Raw genomic sequence first — 24,208 nt, forward strand, 5'->3', positions numbered from 1 at the left:
CACACACAGACACTGAGTGAACCTCCCTCTGCACTATCCCACTACAGTCAGACATAGAGCGAAACTCCCTCTACCCTGTCCTATCACACACAGACACTGAGTGAACCTCCCTCTGCACTGTCCCACTACAGTCAGACATAGAGCAAAACTCCCTCCACCCTGTCCTATCACACACAGACACTGAGTGAACCTCCCTCTGCACTGTCCCACTACAGTCAGACATAGAGCAAAACTCCCTCTACCCTGTCCTATCACACACAGACACTGAGTGAACCTCCCTCTGCACTGTCCCACTACAGTCAGACATAGAGCAAAACTCCCTCCACCCTGTCCTATCACACACAGACACTGTGAACCTCCCTCTGCACTGTCCCACTACAGTCAGACCTAGAGCGAAACTCCCTCTACGCTGTCCTATCACACACAGACACTGAGTGAACCTCCCTCTGCACTGTCCCACTACAGTCAGACATAGAGCGAAACTCCCTCTACCCTGTCCTATCACACACAGACACTGAGTGAACCTCCCTCTGCACTGTCCCACTACAGTCAGACCTAGAGCGAAACTCCCTCCACCCTGTCCTATCACACACAGACACTGAGTGAACCTCCCTCTACACTGTCCCATTACAGTCAGACATAGAGCGAAACTCCCTCCACCCTGTCCTATCACACACAGACACTGAGTGAACCTCCCTCTGCACTGTCCCACTACAGTCAGACAGAGAGCGAAACTCCCTCTACCCTGTCCTATCACACACAGACACTGAGTGAACCTCCCTCTGCACTGTCCCACTACAGTCAGACATAGAGCGAAACTCCCTCCACCCTGTCCTATCACACACAGACACTGTGAACCTCCCTCTGCACTGTCCCACTACAGTCAGACATAGAGCAAAACTCCCTCCACCCTGTCCTATCACACAGACACTGAGTGAACCTCCCTCTGCACTGTCCCACTACAGTCAGACATAGAGCGAAACTCCCTCCACCCTGTCCTATCACACACAGACACTGTGAACCTCCCTCTGCACTGTCCCACTACAGTCAGACCTAGAGCGAAACTCCCTCTACGCTGTCCTATCACACACAGACACTGAGTGAACCTCCCTCTGCACTATCCCACTTCAGTCAGACATAGAGCGAAACTCCCTCTACGCTGTCCTATCACACACAGACACTGAGTGAACCTCCCTCTGCACTATCCCACTTCAGTCAGACATAGAGCGAAACTCCCTCTACGCTGTCCTATCACACACAGACACTGAGTGAACCTCCCTCTACACTGTCCCACTACAGTCAGACATAGAGCGAAACTCCCTCTACGCTGTCCTATCACACACAGACACTGAGTGAACCTCCCTCTGCACTATTCCACTACAGTCAGACATAGAGCAAAACTCCCTCAAGCTGGAGGAACTCAGCAGGTCGGGCAGCATCCATGGAAACGAGCAGTCAGTGTTTCGGGTCGAGACCCCTCGTCAGGACTGAAGAGGGAGGGGGCAGGGGCCCTATAAAGAAGGAGGGTGGGGAGGTGAAGGCTGGTGGGGGAGGGTGAAAAAACAATTAGAAAGATCAGAGGGGAAGCAGGAATCTAATGGGAAAGCACTATGGGTATTAGAAGAAGGCAGAATCATGAGAGAGGTGATAGGCGGCTGGAGGAGGAGGGAGAGTGAAAGTGGGATGGAGGAAGGGAGTGGGAGGGTTCCACCAGCTTGTTTCTACGTGTTTTGACCACAACATCTGCAGTGTACTTCATGTTTATAAAGTGAGACTTCCTCTACACTTCTGCATCACACACTCTCAGGATCAAACAGAGAGTGAGGTTCCTTCTACACTGTCCCATCACACACTCCCAGGGTCAGACACAGAGTGAAGCTCCCTCTACACTGTCCCATCACACACTCCCAGGGTCAGACACAGAGTGAAACTCCCTCTACACTGTCCCATCACACACTCCCAGGGTCAGACACAGAGTGAAACTCCCTCTACACTGTCCCATCACACACTCCCAGGATCAGACACAGAGTGAAGCTCCCTCCACACCGTCCCATCACACACTCCCGGGGTCAGACACAAAGTGAAGCTCCCACTACACTGTCCCATCACACACTCCCGGGGTCAGACAGAGAGTGAAGCTCCCTCTACACTGTCCCATCACACACTCCCGGGGTCAGACACAGTGAAGCTCCCTCTACCATGTCCCATCACACACTCCCGGGGTCAGACACAGTCTGAAGCTCCCTCCACACCATCCCATCACGCACTCCCGGGGTCAGACACAGAGTGAAGCTCCCTCTACACTGTCCCATCACACACTCCCAGGGTCAGACACAGAATGAAGCTCCCTCCACACCGTCGCATCACGCACTCCCAGGGTCAGACACAGAGTGAAGCTCCCTCCACACCGTCCCATCACGCACTCCCAGGGTCAGACACAGAGTGGAGCTCCCTCCACACCGTCCCATCACACACTCCCAGGGTCAGACACAGAGTGAAGCTCCCTCCACACTGTCCCATCACACACTCCCAGGGTCAGACACAGTGTGAAACCCCCTCCACACCGTCCCATCACACACTCCCAGGGTCAGACACAGAGTGAAGCTCCCTCTACACCGTCCCATCACACACTCCCGGTGTCAGACACAGAGTGAAGCTCCCTCCACACTGTCCCATCACACACTCCCGGGGTCAGACACAGAGTGAAGCTCCCTCTACACTGTCCCATCACACACTCCCAGGGTCAGACACAGAGTGAAGCTCCCTCCACCCTGTCCCATCACACACTCCCGGGGTCAGACACAGAGTGAAGCTCCCTCTACACTGTCCAATCACACACTCCCAGAGTCAGACACAGAGTGAAGCTCCCTCTACACTGTCCCATCACACAATCCCAGTGTCAGACACAGAGTGAAGCTCCCTCCACCCTGTCCCATCACACACTCCCGGGGTCAGACACAGAGTGAAGCTCCCTCCACACCGTCCCATCACACACTGCCAGGGTCCGACACAGAGTGAAGCTCCCTCCACACTGTCCCATCACACACTCCCAGGGTCAGACACAGAATGAAGCTCCCTCTACACTGTCACATCCCACACTCCCGGGGTCAGACACAGAGTGAAGCTCCCTCTACACTGTCCCACTACAGTCAGACCTAGAGCGAAACTCCCTCTACCCTGTCCTATCACACACAGACACTGAGTGAACCTCCCTCTGCACTGTCCCACTACAGTCAGACATAGAGCGAAACTCCCTCCACCCTGTCCTATCACACACAGACACTGAGTGAACCTCCCTCTGCACTGTCCCACTACAGTCAGACCTAGAGCGAAACTCCCTCTACGCTGTCCTATCACACACAGACACTGAGTGAACCTCCCTCTGCACTGTCCCACTACAGTCAGACATAGAGCGAAACTCCCTCTACCCTGTCCTATCACACACAGACACTGAGTGAACCTCCCTCTGCACTGTCCCACTACAGTCAGACATAGAGCAAAACTCCCTCTACCCTGTCCTATCACACACAGACACTGAGTGAACCTCCCTCTGCACTATCCCACTACAGTCAGACATAGAGCGAAACTCCCTCTACCCTGTCCTATCACACACAGACACTGAGTGAACCTCCCTCTGCACTGTCCCACTACAGTCAGACATAGAGCAAAACTCCCTCCACCCTGTCCTATCACACACAGACACTGAGTGAACCTCCCTCTGCACTGTCCCACTACAGTCAGACATAGAGCAAAACTCCCTCTACCCTGTCCTATCACACACAGACACTGAGTGAACCTCCCTCTGCACTGTCCCACTACAGTCAGACATAGAGCAAAACTCCCTCCACCCTGTCCTATCACACACAGACACTGTGAACCTCCCTCTGCACTGTCCCACTACAGTCAGACCTAGAGCGAAACTCCCTCTACGCTGTCCTATCACACACAGACACTGAGTGAACCTCCCTCTGCACTGTCCCACTACAGTCAGACATAGAGCGAAACTCCCTCTACCCTGTCCTATCACACACAGACACTGAGTGAACCTCCCTCTGCACTGTCCCACTACAGTCAGACCTAGAGCGAAACTCCCTCCACCCTGTCCTATCACACACAGACACTGAGTGAACCTCCCTCTGCACTGTCCCATTACAGTCAGACATAGAGCGAAACTCCCTCCACCCTGTCCTATCACACACAGACACTGAGTGAACCTCCCTCTGCACTGTCCCACTACAGTCAGACAGAGAGCGAAACTCCCTCTACCCTGTCCTATCACACACAGACACTGAGTGAACCTCCCTCTGCACTGTCCCACTACAGTCAGACATAGAGCGAAACTCCCTCCACCCTGTCCTATCACACACAGACACTGTGAACCTCCCTCTGCACTGTCCCACTACAGTCAGACATAGAGCAAAACTCCCTCCACCCTGTCCTATCACACAGACACTGAGTGAACCTCCCTCTGCACTGTCCCACTACAGTCAGACATAGAGCGAAACTCCCTCTACCCTGTCCTATCACACACAGACACTGAGTGAACCTCCCTCTGCACTGTCCCACTACAGTCAGACCTAGAGCGAAACTCCCTCTACCCTGTCCTATCACACACAGACACTGAGTGAACCTCCCTCTGCACTCTCCCACTACAGTCAGACATAGAGCGAAACTCCCTCCACCCTGTCCTATCACACACAGACACTGAGTGAACCTCCCTCTGCACTGTCCCACTACAGTCAGACATAGAGCGAAACTCCCTCTACGCTGTCCTATCACACACAGACACTGAGTGAACCTCCCTCTGCACTATCCCACTTCAGTCAGACATAGAGCGAAACTCCCTCTACGCTGTCCTATCACACACAGACACTGAGTGAACCTCCCTCTGCACTATCCCACTTCAGTCAGACATAGAGCGAAACTCCCTCTACGCTGTCCTATCACACACAGACACTGAGTGAACCTCCCTCTACACTGTCCCACTACAGTCAGACATAGAGCGAAACTCCCTCTACGCTGTCCTATCACACACAGACACTGAGTGAACCTCCCTCTGCACTATTCCACTACAGTCAGACATAGAGCAAAACTCCCTCAAGCTGGAGGAACTCAGCAGGTCGGGCAGCATCCATGGAAACGAGCAGTCAGTGTTTCGGGTCGAGACCCCTCGTCAGGACTGAAGAGGGAGGGGGCAGGGGCCCTATAAAGAAGGAGGGTGGGGAGGTGAAGGCTGGTGGGGGAGGGTGAAAAAACAATTAGAAAGATCAGAGGGGAAGCAGGAATCTAATGGGAAAGCACTATGGGTATTAGAAGAAGGCAGAATCATGAGAGAGGTGATAGGCGGCTGGAGGAGGAGGGAGAGTGAAAGTGGGATGGAGGAAGGGAGTGGGAGGGTTCCACCAGCTTGTTTCTACGTGTTTTGACCACAACATCTGCAGTGTACTTCATGTTTATAAAGTGAGACTTCCTCTACACTTCTGCATCACACACTCTCAGGATCAAACAGAGAGTGAGGTTCCTTCTACACTGTCCCATCACACACTCCCAGGGTCAGACACAGAGTGAAGCTCCCTCTACACTGTCCCATCACACACTCCCAGGGTCAGACACAGAGTGAAACTCCCTCTACACTGTCCCATCACACACTCCCAGGGTCAGACACAGAGTGAAACTCCCTCTACACCGTCCCATCACACACTCCCAGGGTCAGACACAGAGTGAAGCTCCCTCCACACCGTCCCATCACACACTCCCGGGGTCAGACACAAAGTGAAGCTCCCACTACACTGTCCCATCACACACTCCCGGGGTCAGACAGAGAGTGAAGCTCCCTCTACACTGTCCCATCACACACTCCCGGGGTCAGACACAGAGTGACCCTCCCTCCACACCGTCCCATCACACACTCCCAGGGTCAGACACAGAGTGAAGCTCCCTCTACACTGTCCCATCACACACTCCCGGGGTCAGACACAGTGAAGCTCCCTCTACCATGTCCCATCACACACTCCCAGGGTCAGACACAGTCTGAAGCTCCCTCCACACCATCCCATCACGCACTCCCGGGGTCAGACACAGAGTGAAGCTCCCTCTACACTGTCCCATCACACACTCCCAGGGTCAGACACAGAGTGAAGCTCCCTCCACACCGTCCCATCACGCACTCCCAGGGTCAGACACAGAGTGAAGCTCCCTCCACACCGTCCCATCACGCACTCCCAGGGTCAGACACAGAGTGGAGCTCCCTCCACACCGTCCCATCACACACTCCCAGGGTCAGACACAGAGTGAAGCTCCCTCCACACTGTCCCATCACACACTCCCAGGGTCAGACACAGTGTGAAACCCCCTCCACACCGTCCCATCACACACTCCCAGGGTCAGACACAGAGTGAAGCTCCCTCTACACCGTCCCATCACACACTCCCGGTGTCAGACACAGAGTGAAGCTCCCTCCACACTGTCCCATCACACACTCCCGGGGTCAGACACAGAGTGAAGCTCCCTCTACACTGTCCCATCACACACTCCCAGGGTCAGACACAGAGTGAAGCTCCCTCCACCCTGTCCCATCACATACTCCCGGGGTCAGACACAGAGTGAAGCTCCCTCTACACTGTCCAATCACACACTCCCAGAGTCAGACACAGAGTGAAGCTCCCTCCACACCGTCCCATCACACACTGCCAGGGTCCGACACAGAGTGAAGCTCCCTCCACACTGTCCCATCACACACTCCCAGGGTCAGACACAGAGTGAAGCTCCCTCTACACTGTCACATCCCACACTCCCGGGGTCAGACACAGAGTGAAGCTCCCTCTACACTGTCCCATCACACACTCCCGGGTCAGACACAGAGTGGAGCTCCTTCCACACTGTCCCTTCACACACTCCCAGGGTCAGACACAGAGTGAAGCTCCCTCTACACTGTCCCACCAAACACAGCCACAGTCAGACACAGAAAGCTCCCACTACACCGGCCCATTATACACTCCAAGGGTCAGACGCAGAGGTCTGTTAAAACTGTCTCCATGGTCTCTGTTAACACAATGAGTGTTACCTGCCATTCTCCAGTGAAACCTGATTTACTCTATTTTCTCCCTAATAACAAGAGCCACTCCATGCTAACCTTTTAACAGGACGAGGGAGTGAATGTGAATGTCACTGGATCGAGAGGGAGAGTCCAAGATCAAAGGTGGTGGAATTCCTTTAGCCAGAGGGTGGTGAATCTGTGGAATTCATTGCCGCAGATGGCTGTGGAGGCCGTGTCATTGGGTATATTTAATGAAAGTTTGGTAGGTCCTTGATTAGGAAGGACATTGAAGGTTACGGGGAGAGGCAGGAGAATGGGTTGAAAGGGATAATAAACCAGCCCTGATCAAATGGTTCAGATCTGATGGGCTGAATGGCCTGATTCTGCTCCTATGTATTCCGGACGTGGTCTAATGGGCCCTCCCCTCTGCCTCACGCTCTCTCTCCCTCTCTCCTCAGCCCATGCGTCCTCTGAAGGCAGCAGCCTACACCTCACAGCCCGTCCTCACCAGCCAGGAGATACAGACCATCTTCTTCAAGGTGCCCGAGCTGTATGAGCTCCACGTGGACTTCTGCGGCAAGCTGCAGGACAGGCTGGAGAGTGGAGACTCTCCCCAGCCTGTGGGCGACATCTTTCAGCTGCTGGTGAGTTATGTCAGCATGAAGGAGGTGACTCTCTTCCACCCGGCACAGAGTGACATCAATGTCATCGGAGGTGTGCTTACTTTTATTAATCAAGGCATTGGGTTCAAAAGTCAAGGGGTTATGTTGCGACTTCACAGAACTCTGGTTGGGACGCTGCATACAGTTCTGGTTGCCACACTATAGGAAGGACATTGAGGATTGAAGATGAAGAATGAAGAGGTTTACCGGCATACTGCCTGGTTTAGAGGACGTGCTGTCATGAGAAAATGAAATTTTCAGTATTCACTTTGGAGTGGCAGAGATCTGATAGAGGTTTACAAGATTATGAGAGGCACAGATGGAGTAGACAAGGAGGATCTGTTTCCCTGGGTTGAAATGTCTGATACCAGAGGGGATGCATTGAAGGTGAGAGGGGGTAGGTTCAAAGGGGATGTAAGGGGTATGTTTTTTTTACTCAGAGTGGTGGATGCCTGGAATGCTGGTAGAGGCAAATACATCAGAGGCTTTTAAGAGATGTTTGGACAGGCACATGGATGTGAGGAAGATGGAGGGACAGGGATATTGTATAGGTAGGAGGGATTAGTTTTGGGTTTTTTTTATTTACTTTGTCGATGGTTTGGCACAACATTTGTGGGTCGAACGGCCTGTTCCTATGCTGTGCTCTTCTATTTTCTAAATTCAAAATTTGAGTCCTGGGCGTACATACCCAGAGTACAAATCAGCAGCAGCACAAAGTATTGCAGACATAATTTACATCAAATTAACATTAATTATTAAGGTTAATTAATTCAAAGATGCAAAGTACATTTAGTATCACATTGTGTGTGCAGTATACAACCGTGAGATCTGTCTTGCCACAGACAGTCACAAAACAAAGAAATATCATGGAACCCGTTCAAAGAAAAACATCAAATCCACAAAATGCAAGAAAAAATTAACATTAATTATTGATGAAATACATGAAAAAAAACAAATATAAACAAATTCAGAAGAGATTCTGCAGGTGGTGGGAACCTTGAGTAACACAAAATGCAGGAGGAACTCTGCAGGTCAGGTAACATCAGCGGAGGGGGGTAAACAGTCGTCATTACAGGCTTAATCTACAATTGTATAACAACTCAAATTAAACAAAAGAATTAACATTATGAAGATCACTAGAAAACTCAAGTGCAGGAAGCAAGAATACTTTGGCAATTCAAATAAACTAAAGATTTTTACAAACATTAGCTTGGAAAATGAACTCTGGCAAACAATGCTGAATCTTGGCGAACTGAAATGCTGATGATAAACAACTCGGTGTGAATTTCAGCAGACTTGGGTCCTCAATGATCTAACAGAGGGTTTGTCAACACACACACTCACTCACTCCTTGCTCATGTAGGAATTGAGATTACTGTGCTAATTAAATTATCCCAAATTGAATACAAGTGATAAATACACAGAGAGGTTAACAATCCCCACGATCACAAATGAGACACCTGCAACACACAGTGAAGACCCAGAGCTCGTCCAAAGACAAACCATTAGACATAAATGCGAAACAATCCGAGGACATCACAGACCCATGGGTTGATACTGAGCAAATACAAACCACAGAGTAACTGACACAGAAATAACTGACCAAAACACGGCCCCTGGTTGTGACAAACATGAACTATTCATAACATATAGTACAGGGTGAGACAAAAATAAACTTAACGACATTAGCACACATTGAGGGAAATAGACTCCGTGGTGGAATTATGGTTTTGCAAGTGGTTTCAGGAACCTGATGGCAGAAGCTATTTTGAAACTTGAGCTGAGATGTGGGTTTTCAGACCTCCTGACTGATTTTGGCATCGAGAAGAGGGCACAGCTCAGACAGTAGATGCTGACCACAAGGTTTCTCCCTCTCTGGCCCTCTCTCGCTCCCACCCCCCGCGCCCTCTGCTGAAGTATCCCGCTGTTGCTTCATCGTCACCGAGTCCAGATACCGGGAATCTCTCCCCGACAGAACCTTCACCAGAAGGACAGCCGCACCTCATGGACACAGCTCACCCTTCCTACCCCCTCCCCACCCCTCACATTCCTCAGGGGCAGTTAGGGGCGAGCGGTAAGTGCTGGCAGCTGTGTTCGTGAGCTCTTCTGGCCCACACGGGTGAAGCCGGCGGGATCCGGTGTCCGGCTTGCAGCATGTCTGTGGTTTGCCTGCAGGCTAGCAAATAGCTTTTGAGACAGCTCTAGCATTCTCATTTCCCCTCTGTTCGCTAACATGTACCACAAATCCCCCCCACCCCCTAGGCAGCCCTTCCCACCCCTCTTCTCCACTGCTTCCTCCTCTCCCCTCTCTTAAGGTCGTAGAACAATACAGCCAAGAAGCAAGACCTTCGGCCCATCTAGCCCATGACACACCATGTAAACTGCTTACTCCCATTGATCTGCACCCGGACTATAGCCCTCTGTACCCCTGCCACCCACGTATCATCGAAACTTCATTTTAGCTTGCAAATTGAATCCGCATCCAGCACTCGCACTGGAAGCCCGTCCCACACTCTCTGACTGAAGGAGGTTCCCCTTCCGCTTTCTACTTCTCACCCTTAACCCATGAATTTTAAATGCAGCCCCACCCAGACCTGACCCGTCCCCCTCTCAAAGGCCGGTGACAGGATGGGGAGCGAGATTAGCGATACGTTGTCATGACAACACCCAGGGAGCTGGTCTCGCACACGAGGACACGCTGCCTGCGGCAATGGGGCTTTGGCCGAGAGGGTTCCGAGCTGTCCCGGTCCAAGACAACCCGCCAACGCCTCTACTTCCTCAGAAGGCTCAAGATGTTTGACATTGCCCTGTCGACCCCGATCTGTATCGCCGAACCACAAACAGCGTCCTATCTCGATGCATGGTGGCTCTTTCACAGGGGCTCTGCCCGTGACCGCAAGGAACTGCAGGGAGGTGTGGACGCGGCTCACAGGAACTCTGCCTCAGTAAAGCATCCAGCACACCCCTCACACCCCGGACATCTTCTCTGCTCCCTCCTCCCCTCATGCAGAACGGGGGCAAAAGCCTGAAAGCACGTGCCACCAGGCTCAAGGGCAGATTCTACCCTGCTGTTAGAGGACTATTAAAGATTCCTGGTACGAGAACATGGACTTGTGACCTCACTAAAGTCTTAAGCATATGTACTGTCCAACTACACACACACGTGGTAGAGCTAGGCTGCTTCAGTACTGCATTAATTATCCGGATTGTACTGTACTGCTGCCACAAAGGAAAACACATTTCATGAAAGATGTGAGTGATGGTAAACCTGATTCTGATCTGGTTCTCTATTGTGGACTGGGAAGGGGACAGGGAGAGGGGAATCATGGCTGGGAAAAGGGGGAAGGGAGAGGGAAGCACCAGAGAGACTTTCTGTAATGATCAATAATCCAATTGTTGTAATCAAGCGACATTGCCTGGTGTCTCAGGGCTGGGTGTCTCTGCACCCTCATCACCCCCACCTCTCTGCCACCTGTGCCACATCCCGCCCATGGCGTTCCACCCTCACCATACCCAACACCACTCGCTCTCTGCTCCACATTGACAAATACAGTACTGTGCAAAGATCTGGATTATATACAAGTGTATATAATCCTTTCCTCCATTTCCCACTGTTCCTCATCCCCAATTCACTTCCCAAATCCACTACCCACCCCTTCCCCTTCCTCCCCTCGTCCCCCTAATCTTCCATTCCCTATTCCTTTCTTTCCCCCTCCCCTCCTACTCACCTTCCCTCCTCATCCTCCTCTCCACTTCCCAACTCACTGCACCTTTTCACATCTCACTCTTCCCTCACCCTCCCCAGTTAATTTTTCTCCCTCTCCTCTCTTGTACCCACACCCTCAATTTCCCCTATCCTCACTTCTCCACTCCAAACCCTTACCTTCCCTGACCCCACTCCTTTCCCTTCTCCTTCCCCACCACTTTTCCTCATCCCCCTCCCACCTCCCCTCACCCCACCATATCTCCTCTCCCCTCACCCCTTTCCACTTTCCCTTTGCCCCTCCCTTTCCCCTTTATCCTCATCCCTTTCACCCTCTCTCCCCTCCGCTCCCCCTCCCCTCCCTGCTCTCCCCACACCTCTCTACCCCTCCTCTCTCCCCAAACCCCTCTCCCCTCCCTTTCCCTACCCCTGTCCCTTTCCCCTCACTACCCCTCCCCTCTCCACCCTCTCCCCTTTCCCCCTCCCCTACCTCCCCTCCCCCACTCTTCCTTACCATCTTACCCCACTCTCTCTTCCCCATCCTTCTTCCCCCTCCCATCTCTCTTTCACCTCCCTTCACTTTTCCACCTCTCCTGCCTCTTACATGTCTCCTCCCCTTTCCCCCTTCCACCCATCCTTCTTCCTCTTCCCCTCTTCTCCCTCCCATCTCCCCTCTTCCAGCCCTCCCTCTTTCCCCCTCAAATTCCCATCCCCATCAAATTCCTCCCATCCCCAAATTCCACCCTACCCACACCCTCACCTCCTCCTTCATACCCTCTCCCTCCCATCCCCCGATGACCCCCATGTTGTACATTCTATGTTCCAGTATACTGCTATATGCCTTGTTGTTTGAATAGTTACGACTTAACTCTCCCCCCCCCCCCCCACCCGTACTGCGTTAGGTCCCGGCAGACATTCTCTCGGGTGGTGGGTGTGTTTAGTGGGGAAGCTGACGCATCTCGACTGCTCACCCTTGGTGCTGGTCCCCGCTTACCTCCACCTGTCTTCCAGGTCAGCCAGTTTGGGATCTATCGTGCCTTCGTCAACAACTACCGGATGGCGGCGGAGACGACTGAGAAGTGTGTTCAGAGCAAAGACCAGTTCAGGAGGATCGCACAGGTAGCTCTCTCTCACTCTCCCACTGTGCTGACCCTCTGTACAACTCTCCCGCTCACTGTGATCTGTACACCTCTGGTCTCCCCCTTTCCAATTCCCACCTCTCTTTCCATCTCCCTTCTCTCTGAATCCTATAGTTCTCTCTCTGTATTCTCTAGATTTCAATTTTCCCTCTCTACCCTTCTATCTTTCTCGCATTCTCTCTCTCTCTATCTATCTATATACTATCTATATCTATATCTATATCTATATCTATATATATATCTCTACCTCTCCCTCTCTTGAGACCTCCGTTGGTCAGAGTTGACCATGGACGTTGTGTCCTAGCAGTCTGTCTCGATACACAAACCAGGGTAGTACAATATGGAGAGCAGGCCTCTGCCCATGTAGCCAGCTCCCCTCTCCACTCATCTGATTAACCCAAGGGAATGGCAGAGACTGATACAGTTTGTTACAGGAGTTGCCGATGAGATTGAACTCAATGTAGGACTCCAGCTCTGGATTTTTCCCTCGGGGTTTACTCCCAAAGCCTTTCGTATGAGTGAGTATAATCGCTAGGGAGCGGAGGTTTGAGATCGGAGTTTTCCTTCTAGATGAGCTGCCAGCCACGGCTGACGAACCCCATCTGCCCCATCTGACTGGCTTTAAGGCCCCAGTAATCTGCCTTTGCCCTTTCTGCTGTCAGTAGGAATGGTTCCACCAGGCTGTTTTTAAAAGTTTAGAGGCAGGATATGGAAGGGGGGGAGAGAGAGAGAGAGAGAGAGAGAGAGAAAGGGGTGAGAGATGGAGAGGTGAGTGAAAGGGAGAGGGGGTGAAATAGTGGGGTTGGGAGGGAAAGGGGAGAGGGAAAGAGAGAATGAGTGGGAGAGGAAGGGAAGAGAGGAGGGAGGGAGTGAAGATGAGATGTGGAGGGAGAGTGATGGGGAGACAGGGAAATGGCAGAGAGATAGGAGGGAGGAGAATGGGACTTCTTTCAACCAGATACACCATGAAAACATCTCTTGTTTCACTGATATTCCATCCTTCTGTTCCTCTCCCCTTCATCACTTTCTAATCTCTCTCCCCTCTCTTCAGGAGATGAGGCTTAAACCCTCCAAGGAATCGAAGGAGACTCCAGTGACCACAACTCTGGAGGGTAAGCTTGGTGCCTGGTGCAGGGCGAGGGGAGGTGTTGGGGGCAATATGGAGGCAAGAGTTGGTGCTTTGCCTTGGGGGGGGGGGAACAAGGTGAGGCACTAGTCTGGGTATCTAAGAGGTCAGGGAAAAGGTGGGAGTGGGAGGGCAGAGATAAAGAGAGAGTGTGAGTGAGGGAGAGAGCGAGGGTGTGAGTGAGTGATTGAGAGTGTGAGGTGTGAGTGAGAGTGATTGAGAGAGTGAGGGAGTGAGTGAGAGAGTGAGGGAGAGAGTGAGGGTGTGTGGGAGAGAGTGAGGCTGTGAGTGAGAGTGTGAGGGTGAGTGAGAGAGTGTGTGAGTGAGAGTGAGAGTGTGTGAAAGTGTGAGGGAGAGGGTGAGGGAGTGAGTGAGGGTGTGAGGGAGCGAGTGAGAGTGTGAGTGAGAGAGTGAGGGTGTGAGGGAGAGAGTGAGGGTGTGAGGGAGAGAGTGAGGGTATGAGGGAGAGAGTGAAAGTGTGAGTGAGAGAGTGAGTGAGAGTGTGAGGGTGTGAGTGAGAGTGAGAGTGTGTGAGAGTGTGAGGGAGAGGGTGAGGGAGTGAGTGAGAGAGTGAGGGTGTGAGGGAGAGAGTGAGAGTGTGAGTGAGAGAGAGGGTGTGAGGGAGAGAGTGAGGGTATGAGGGAGAGAGTGAAAGTGTGAGTGAGGGAGTGAGTGTGTGAGGGAGAGAGTGAGTGTGAGTGAGAGTGTGAGTGAGAGAGTGAGGGTGTGAGGGAACGAGTGAGAGTGTGAGTGAGAGAGTGAGGGTGTGAGGGAGAGAGTGAGGGTGTGAGGGAGAGAGTGAGGGTATGAGGGAGAGAGTGAAAGTGTGAGTGAGAGTGTGAGGGTGTGAGTGAGAGTGAGAGTGTGTGAGAGTGTGAGGGAGAGGGTGAGGGAGTGAGTGAGAGAGTGAGGGTGTGAGGGAGAGAGTGAGGGTGTGAGGGAGAGAGTGAGGGTATGAGGGAGAGAGTGAAAGTGTGAGTGAGAGAGTGAGTGAGAGTGTGAGGGTGTGAGTGAGAGTGAGAGTGTGTGAGAGTGTGAGGGAGAGGGTGAGGGAGTGAGTGAGAGAGTGAGGGTGTGAGGGAGAGAGTGAGAGTGTGAGTGAGAGAGAGGGTGTGAGGGAGAGAGTGAGGGTATGAGGGAGAGAGTGAAAGTGTGAGTGAGGGAGTGAGTGAGTGTGAGGGAGAGAGTGAGTGTGAGTGAGAGTGTGAGTGAGAGAGTGAGGGTGTGGGGGAGAGAGTGAAAGTGTGAGTGAGAGAGTGAGGGAGTGAGTGAGAGAGTGAGGGAGTGAGTGAGAGAGTGAGGGTGTGAGGGAGAGTGGGAAAGGGAGAGTGACAGACAGTCAAGGGAGAGTGTAAGTGTAGGGAAAAAGAGGAAGTGGCAGACTAGGAGTGGCAAAGAGAGGGAGATTTAGAGTGAGATAGTTGAAGTAAGTGTGTGTATGTGTGAGAGAGGGAGAGAGGGAATTGAGAGAGAGAGGTCAGAACATCACTTCATGGACTGGGTAAACCTTCAATTTGAACTGTAGGACGAGTAAAGAGACAGAGAAAATGAAACAATGGGATAAGCTAGGAGAGAGGGAGGGAGAGCTGGAGGCAGAGACAGAGAGAGAGGCTGATACAGGGAGTGAGAGAAGAAAAGAAACAAAGAGGGAGGGGGAGAGGAAAGGGGCTGGAGAGTGGTGGGATCAGAGGCAGAGAAACAAAAGAAGGAAGTGAGAGGACAATCGAGTATGACAGAAAAAGGCAGAGGGAGAGACTGAATGAGGGACAGAGACAGACTGAAGAATGGGGAACGCGTGGTGAAGAAGGGAGGGCAGAGGGATCGAGGAAGAGAGAATGATATTCAGAGTGAAAGCTCCTTCAGCGGATTTGGAAGTCAAAGTGTAAGATCCGTACAGCTGGGGTGGGGGTGGTGTATGTTTTGTTAAGATTACGTTGTTTTGGTGCATCCTGTGTAACCTAACTCCACACATCAATCCAGGTATTCCAGGCATCTGCCCACTGAGCCATCTCTGTACCCACCCATGACCCCATACACCCTTACTAATATTCTGTAAACTTGTGTCAAAACGTAGATACGTTTGAGCTCCATATCCCATTGCAACAAAGGTCAATGTTCCAATTTGACTACTTGCTGTACCTGTATGTTAAAGACCACAGTTCATTGGAACAGAATTAAACCATTCGGCCCATCAAGTCTGGTCCGCCATTCCATCATGGCTGATGTACAATCCTTTCCCTCTCAACCCCCATTGTCCTGCCTTCTCCCCATAATCTTTGGTGCCCTGACTAATCAAGAACCTATAAACCTCCGCTTTAAATATTCCACAACCGCCTGTAGCAATGGATTCCATAGATTCACCACCTTCTGGCTAAGAAATTCCTCCTCATCCCTTTTCAAAAGGGACAACCTTCTATTCTGAGGCAGTGCCCTCTGGTCCTAGACTCCCCTAGTCCTCTCTATCTAGGCCCTTCAATATTTGGAAGGTTTCAATCAGATCATTCTTATAAGCTCTAGTAGGTGCAGTTCCAGAGCCATCAAACGTTCCCCTTGCGTTAACCATCTCATTCCCAGGGTCATTCTCGTGAACCTCCTCTTGCCCCTCTCCAACTCCAGCACACTCTTTATTAGATCAAGGGCCCGAAACCGGTCTTAGTATTCCAAGTAAAGTCTGACTGAAGACTTAGTTGCAGCAAAGTGTGCTATCCTGTTGGATTCCTATCACCAGGACCACAAGATCCTTTTCCACCAAAAAAATGGTTGTACCTGTATCTCCCTCTCTCCACTCAAATAACAACTCTTCCTCCCATAGTGAACTCCTTCACTCTTCCACACATTAAATTCCACCTGGCAGCTCGTAGCCCACTCCCTTAGCCTACCTATATCCCCCTGTGCTTTCTCTATGCCCTACCCACCTCCCTAACAAACCTCTGGGAGAACATTCATTAGACGGCAGAAGGTCAAGGAGACAGTCCACCCCGGCCTTCTCAAGGGGCCATTGGGGATGGCCGATAAATGCAGGCATGCCCAGTAACTTGAAGATCTCATATTTTCAGGCAAAATGTAGATTTGGTTGAAGGGATTTCTGTTCCTTGAGCCGAAACACTCAAGCTTTTCTGATTTCCCTCCAGCCCTGCTGCTGAAGCCGGTACACCACATCACCAGGGTGACCCTGCTGATAGGGGTAAGTGCTGATGTTCTGCGCCTTCACACCACGGGGTTCACGGGAACCAGCCAGAACGGCGGGTTAGAGCAGAAATCTATGCATACCATCCCATCACACACAGCCAAGGACAGACACAGAGTGACGCTTCCTCCCCACCGTCCCATCACACACTCCCTGAGTCAGACACAGAGTGAAGCTCCCTCCACACCGTCCCATCACACACTCCCTGAGTCAGACACAGAGTGAAGCTCCCTCTACACTGTCCCATCACACACTCCCGGGGTCAGACACAGAGTGAATCTCCCTCCCCACCGTCCCATCACACACTCCCAGGGTCAGACACAGAGTGAAGCTCCCTCCACACCGTCCCATCACACACTCCCAGGGTCAGACACAGAGTGAAGCTCCCTCTACACTGTCCCATCACACACTCCCAGGGTCAGACACAGAGTGAAGCTCCCTCCACACCGTCCCATCACACATTCCCAGGGTCAGACACAGTGTGAGGCTCTCTCTACACTGTCCCATCACACACTCCCGGGGTCAGACACAGAGTGAATCTCCCTCCCCACCGTCCCATCACACACTCCCTGAGTCAGACACAGAGTGAAGCTCCCTCTACACTGTCCCATCACACACTCCCTGAGTCAGACACAGAGTGAATCTCCCTCCCCACCGTCCCATCACACACTCCCGGGGTCAGACACAGAGTGAATCTCCCTCCACACCGTCCCATCACACACTCCCAGGGTCAGACACAGAGTGAATCTCCCTCCCCACCGTCCCATCACACACTCCCTGAGTCAGACACAGAGTGCAACTTCCTCCAATCATGCATTCATGGGGTCAGACTCAGAGTGAAACTCCCTTGACATAGACACAGGATCAGACAGAGTGTGGAGCTGTTCTGATTGAGCTGCGAGAAATCGAGGAAAAGTTTTGTATAAAGTTTGCAAGAAATATTGGAGGAACTGCAGAGGCCTCCAGAATATCTGAGTGAGGGGCTGTTTTAGTGTGGAGGCCTTCTTTGGAAATTTTCTCTCCAGTTTAGTTTGCTTTTATTGGTGGCCACTAACTGTGTAGCTGCTTGCAGTGGCCGCTGGCAGGTAGCCAGAAAGCCATTTCCCTCCGAAAGAAGGGAGAGAATCTGTTGCTCTCCTGCTGACATCGGGATAGCACCCCTTCCTCCAGCCTAGTTGTGTTTCTTGGTGTGTGAGTGTGTGTGTGTGTGTGTTAATGTGTGTGTGTGAATGTGTGTGTGTGTGTGTGTGTGTGTGTGTGAGAATGTGTGTGTGTGAATGTGAGTGTGTGTGTGTGTGTGTGAGTGTGTGTGTGTGTGTGTGTGTGTGAATGTGAGTGTGTGTGTGTGTGCGTGTGTAGGAATACATTGAACATCTCGACCTTCCGTGCCTTGGGACTTCTTCGAGACCGATGGGGCCTTTCTCGGTGTTGTAATTTCTGGTGCTGTGCCAAAAGGGAATGTCAAGAGCTGGGCACATTCCTACTGTCCCAGCAACAGAAGTTTCCTCTTCCACCCTGCTGGCCTACCTGGGACATGTTCCAGCTCTTCCCCGGACCCCAAAATCTTAATGCTGGCGCCGCAGGATCAGGCGAACGGCAGCAAGTTCTCCAGGAACACTACTCGCGCAGGACTTTATCAGCAGACATTGATTTCACAACTGTTACTGTCTCTGCTCCTTGTTTCTGACTGCAGTGTCACCATGCCGCGTTGGTCTCCCTGGGGAATTATGCAAGGGCGACTTCTTCACCCTTGGATAACACCCTGTTTTGGTCGGTGGTGAATGAACGTGGGATGCAATGCTTTATTGTGCCCTGGAATAACTCTGGAACTGTGTTCTGTTGCCACGAAGGGCTTGCTTAGGCAAGGTGGAATTCTAGCCTCTGAGAAAGAGCTCAGAAAGGCGGTGATAAAGGATCTAGTGCTCTCCTGGTGTACACGACAAATAAACTTTTCTTGAGTTACCAGCCGGGCACGGGTATCAATTTTAGCTGACGTTTCATTGACAAACTCTGCCATCTTCATCGGAGGTAATGGCAGTGTTCTACCTGAGGACTGACAAGATGGTGCACCAGGCTCTCAGTGGGGGTGGGGGGTCACGCTTTAAGACACCTTTGTGCGGATGGAGCTGATTACTCCCACGCAATGGATCGTCCTTGGGCACGTCAAGTTCTCTATTCCCAATGAGGTCTTCCTTCCCCATCCATCTCTCTTTTGGACATGTAAGATCAGAGATCACGGCCATCAGACTCAAGTTTAAGAGGTGCACCTTCTGCAGCCTAATCTCTTCCTAGCACCAGCTGTTCATGCAGCCAGCACGTGAGGAGGGTGTTGTGGGTTGATTTACTGCCTGGCACAAGGGGCAGACACCCCGGTGTATCGGAGCTCTGAACATCCTGTGAGAGGAGGCAGGGTGCTTCTGGAGGGGCTGTGCCAACCCCCATTCCCATGAGAACAACCCTGGTACCTCCGCCCTCTGGTTCTGTGGGTAGAGGGGGTGAGGGTAGGGATGAGGAGGGTGGAGCAGACTCTGCGGGGCAGGTAGGCGAAGAAGTCCAAACTCCTGAAGAAGAAGGCTCCCGAGGACACGGAACCAATGCACTGAGGAACCCACTTGCCTTGAAGTTCAGTGGGAGGATGAGGGGAGAGCTCGAGTGGAAGGGATGCTGCATCGGTGGCCCCTGTACCCACGTACTCCCCGGCCCGAAGAGAAGGAGTTCCTCTCTCGACGGGGAGAGAGATTAGATGTGGGGGAGTCACCGGGGGGGGGGGGGGGGCTGGTAATCCCGGTGGATGTTAGCCCCCAACCTGAACTTCCAGATGCGGCCTTGAGCCGTGTGGTGAGTAGAGCGTGTGTATGAGAAGGTCTGGCAACTGAGGCGACCCTGCATGGTGAGCAGCAATCAGCCCCTCTCACTCAGAATCCAATAGGAGGAGGGGGTAGGGAGGAAGGAGGATGTCCCAGTTACCCTGCTCCTGGGGCTGGCAGCAGAGGTTCTAACCAGGCTGTGGGTGGGAACGTGTTAGTTTAGGGCATATTAGTTAGAATTTGACTGGTCTTTTGTTTGTAATGTGGAAATACTTTAAGTGTAGTGGATAGAATTTGTAATAAAAGTATTTTTGTAAAGAAAGGGGCCAGGCTCAGAGTGAAGCTCCCTCTACACTGTCCCATCACACAATCTTAAGTCAGACACGGGGTGACATTCCCTCTACACTGCCAGGGCAGAGACGGCACCAGACAGATACACCCACTATTCTACAACTTTTGCTGCATCGAGATTCAAAGTGGGTGGAATGAAAGAAATACAGTGGAGACCAGTTAAATGGGACACATCGGGACCAGTACATTACAGCCCAATTAGCTGGTTTCATGGAAATACTTTTAAAAGTATTTAAAAGGTAAACTATCATTTAACTGAATAACAAATTATATATCTAAATGAAATACAGAACAGATTAGAACTCTATCAATTCCACGACAGTACTACAGAACTGTGTTAGTTCCTAATTGTTATCGATGGAGGAACACACCCAGTGCGCATGTTCTTTTGATTGACTGTATGATGAACAAAATCAGTGCAAATTCCTAGTGTAGATAATGGACTGCCTTCATACAAATGCTGTTGATGATTGCAACCTCTAATCTTTATTTTCATTGTCACTGGCATATGTCGTGAGATTTGTGGTCTTTGTAGCAGCAATACATAATATTAGAACCAAATCAATTACGGTAAGTAAATATGTGTTAATTTAAATTGAATAGGTAGTGAATTAAAAATCTAGTGAGGAAGTGTTCATGGGTTCAACGTCCATTCAGAAGTCGGATGGCAGAGGGGACGAGGCTGTTCCTGAGCCCTTCAGGCTCCTGCACCTCCTCCGATGGTAGCATGACCTGGGTTTTGGGGGTCCTTAAAGATAGATGCCACCTTTGTGAGGATTGTCGATACCTTCAAATTCTTCACAGTTCCTGACTTGAAGTAATGAAATCGTTTCATTTTCACTCCTTGCCATTTCTGGCATCTCCATGCCTGAATAATTCAAACTGAGGTGGGGAAAACAGTTCAGAATTATCTTTCTTCTTATTTCTCACCAGGTGTTAGTGACAAAAATCACTGCTTTTTTAACACATGCACACACAACGGACGCTACTTAAGCACATAACACAAGAACCTAAGAACATATGAAATAAAAGTGGGAGTAGGCAATCTGGCCCATCGAGCCTGCTCCACCATTCAGTGAGATCATGGCTGATCTGGCCATGGACTCATATCTACCTATCTGCCTTTTCCCCACAACTCTTCATCCCCCTACTAGGCAAAAATCTATCCAACCTTGTCTTAAATATATTTACTGAGGTAGCCTCCACTGCTTCATTAGGCAGAGAATTCCACAGATTCACCACCATTTGAGAAAAGCAGTTCCTCCTCATCTCCGTCCTAAGTCTACTCCCCTGAATCTTGAGGATATGTCCCGTCTCACCTACCAGTGGAAACAGCTTTCCTGCCTCTGTCTTACCTATCCCGTTCATAATTTTGTATGTTTCTATAAGATCTCCTCTAATCCCTCTGAATTCCAGTGAGTACAGTCCCAGGTGACTCAATCTCTCCTCACAGTCTAACCCCCTCATCTCTGGAGTCAACCTGGTGAACCTCCTCTGCACCGCCTCCAAAGCCAGTATATCCTTCCTCAAGTATGGAGACCAGAACTGCATGCAGTACTCCAGGTGCGGCCTCACCAGTACCCTGTATAGTTGCAGCATAACCTCCCCGCTCTTAAATTCAATCCCAATAGTAATGGCCAACATCCCATTTGCCTTCTTGATAACCTGCTGCACCTGCAAACCAACCTTTTGTGATTCATACACAAGCACTCCCACATCCCTCTGCACAGCAGCACGCTGCAATCTTTTACCATTTAAATAATAATTTGATCTTTCATTTTTCCTTCCAAAGTGGATGATCTCGTATTTACCAACATTGTAATCCATCTGCCAAACACTTGCCTACTCACTGAACTTACCTGTATCTCTCTGCAGACTCTCTGTATCCTCTGCACAATTTGCTTTCCCACTCAATTTAGTGTCATCAGCAAACTTAGATACACTGCACTCAGCCCACTCTTCCAGATTGTTCACTCTAGGCTAGGTGTCGAGTCTAACAGCCACATGAGTGCACGTGATTGATGCTAGTTAGAAACTGTTCAGCAAGTCTCCTGTCCCATTTATGGAACATAATGTCCCAAATAAAGGAAGGGAATTCCAGCTATTTTCTTGATTTATTTTTGTTCTTTAAGAGTTGTCCTAAATAAGCAGCTGTGATGGCACAATTAACCAGAATCCTCTGTTACTATAGGAGCTGCTGAGAAGCACGCCTAGTGACCACCCTGACCACCCGGCACTGGAGACAGCGCTCAATGACTCCAACAGCTTCCTCTCCGCAACCAACCAGACAATCTACCCTAAGACTGGACTCCGGGAATCTAGTACTGACAAGGTAACTCCTTGGGAAATGTTCATCTGATGCTACATAATGCCTGAACCTGGAGAATAAAGGGCAGTGTGTCTGTTACCTGGCCCCCAGAGAGGGAGGGGTGTGTCTGTTACCTGGCCCCCAGAGGCTGATGCCCGGTCCCAGAGAGGGAGGGGTGTGTCTGTTACCTGGCCCCCAGAGGCTGATGCCCGGTCCCAGAGAGGGAGGGGTGTGTCTGTTACCTGGCCCCCAGAGGCTGATGCCCGGTCCCAGAGAGGGAGGGGTGTGTCTGTAGCCTGTCCCAGAGTGGGAGGGGTGTGTCTGTTACCTGGCCCCCAGAGGCTGATGCCCGGTCCCAGAGAGGGAGGGGTGATGTCTGTTACCTGGCCCCCAGAGGCTGATGCCCGGTCCCAGAGAGGGAGGGGTGTGTCTGTTACCTGGCCCCCAGAGGCTGATGCCCGGTCCCAGAGAGGGAGGGGTGGGTCTGTTACCTGGCCCCCCAGAGGCTGATGCCCGGTCCCAGAGAGGGAGCGGTGGGTCTGTAGCCTGTCCCAGAGCGGGGAGGGGTGTGTCTGTTACCTGGCCCCCAGAGGCTGATGCCCGGTCCCAGAGAGGGAGGGGTGTGTCTGTTACCTGGCCCCCAGAGGCTGATGCCCGGTCCCAGAGAGGGAGGTGTGTGTCTGTGGCCGGTCCCAGAGAGGGAGGGGTGTGTCTGTTACCTGGCCTCCAGAGGCTGATGCCCGGTCTCAGAGTGGGGAGGGGTGTGTCTGTGGCCGGTCCCAGAGTGGGGAGGGGTGCGTCTGTGGCCTGGACCGAGAGTGGAGGAGTACAGAGTGTCCGTCACCCGTTCCGTACCGGGAGAGGTGTGTGTCTGAAGCCCAGTCCCAGAGAGGGCGAGGACAGTGTGTCTGACAATGAGTCCTCGAAGGGGAGAGGACCATGTGTCTGATGCCCAGTATCAGAAGGGGAAGTGTGTCTGATGTCTGGTCCTGGGTGGGGGGGGGGGGGGGAGAGGATATTGTGTCCAATGCACATTCCGAGAGGGAGAAAACATGGTGTGTCTGATGCCTGGTTTCAGCTCAGCGGTGGGGGGGGAGGGGAGCATTTTTATGACGCCTGGTACTAGAGGGGGAGAAAGCGTTGTGTCTGAAACCTGGTCCGGGTGGGGCTGGGGGGTTAGTATGGAGAAATACAGTGTCAAACAGTGTAATGTTTGATCTGGGGAGAGTGTGGGTCACAGAACTGTTGACCTTGTCTTCCCGATGCTCAGGACCAGCCCCTGCTGAAGGACGCATTTGTGGTCGAGGTGTCCGAGGGCTCGCGGAAACTACGGCACATCTTCCTCTCCACGGACTTCCTCTTCTGTGCCAAGATGAAGCGTCTGCCTGGGTAATCTGATGGAGCCACACGGCCTGGGGATGTGCCTGCACCCACACCCATCCACACTCACCAGTACTGGGTTTACAGCCTCTCTGCCTTGGTGATTCAAGGGCTCACGTGGGAGCCTCTGATTCCATCGCCCCTCGGGCACCTGTGTTCAACCCCACTGGGATACGGGATCTTTGGTGAAAAGACCAGCATTTATCACCTGTCCCTAAACTCCACTTTAGAGTTTAATTCAGATAATGAGAGCCATTGCTCTCTGGGAGGTCAAATGAATGGGGAAAGGACTCGGGACCATGCCACAGAGGGATCTAGGGGCCAAGTCCATCGTTCACTCATTATGTGATGTGGCTGATCATGGCCTCTGCATGATCATGGTTGTTCTTGGCAATGTTGTCTACAGAAGTGGTTTGACATCGGTTTCTTCTGGGCAGTGTCTTTACAAGACATTATCAACGTCTGCCTGACGTCAGTGGTCGCATAACCAGGGTTTGTAGTGAGCACCA

At 51.7% G+C, this 24,208-nt stretch overlaps 1 protein-coding gene across 1 annotated transcript in view; it reads left to right on the top strand.

The window, feature by feature from the left end:
* Window positions 1-24,208, top strand: part of LOC132396983 (active breakpoint cluster region-related protein-like) — a 137,952-nt gene that overhangs the window by 47,319 nt on the left and 66,425 nt on the right. The window contains 6 exon segments of the mRNA XM_059975156.1: window positions 7,495-7,680; window positions 12,413-12,520; window positions 13,592-13,652; window positions 16,798-16,850; window positions 22,203-22,343; window positions 23,590-23,708. Of these exon segments, the coding sequence (XP_059831139.1) occupies window positions 7,495-7,680; window positions 12,413-12,520; window positions 13,592-13,652; window positions 16,798-16,850; window positions 22,203-22,343; window positions 23,590-23,708 (668 nt within the window).

This window comes from Hypanus sabinus, chromosome 7 (genome assembly GCF_030144855.1).
Source record: "Hypanus sabinus isolate sHypSab1 chromosome 7, sHypSab1.hap1, whole genome shotgun sequence".
NCBI lineage: Eukaryota > Metazoa > Chordata > Chondrichthyes > Myliobatiformes > Dasyatidae > Hypanus > Hypanus sabinus.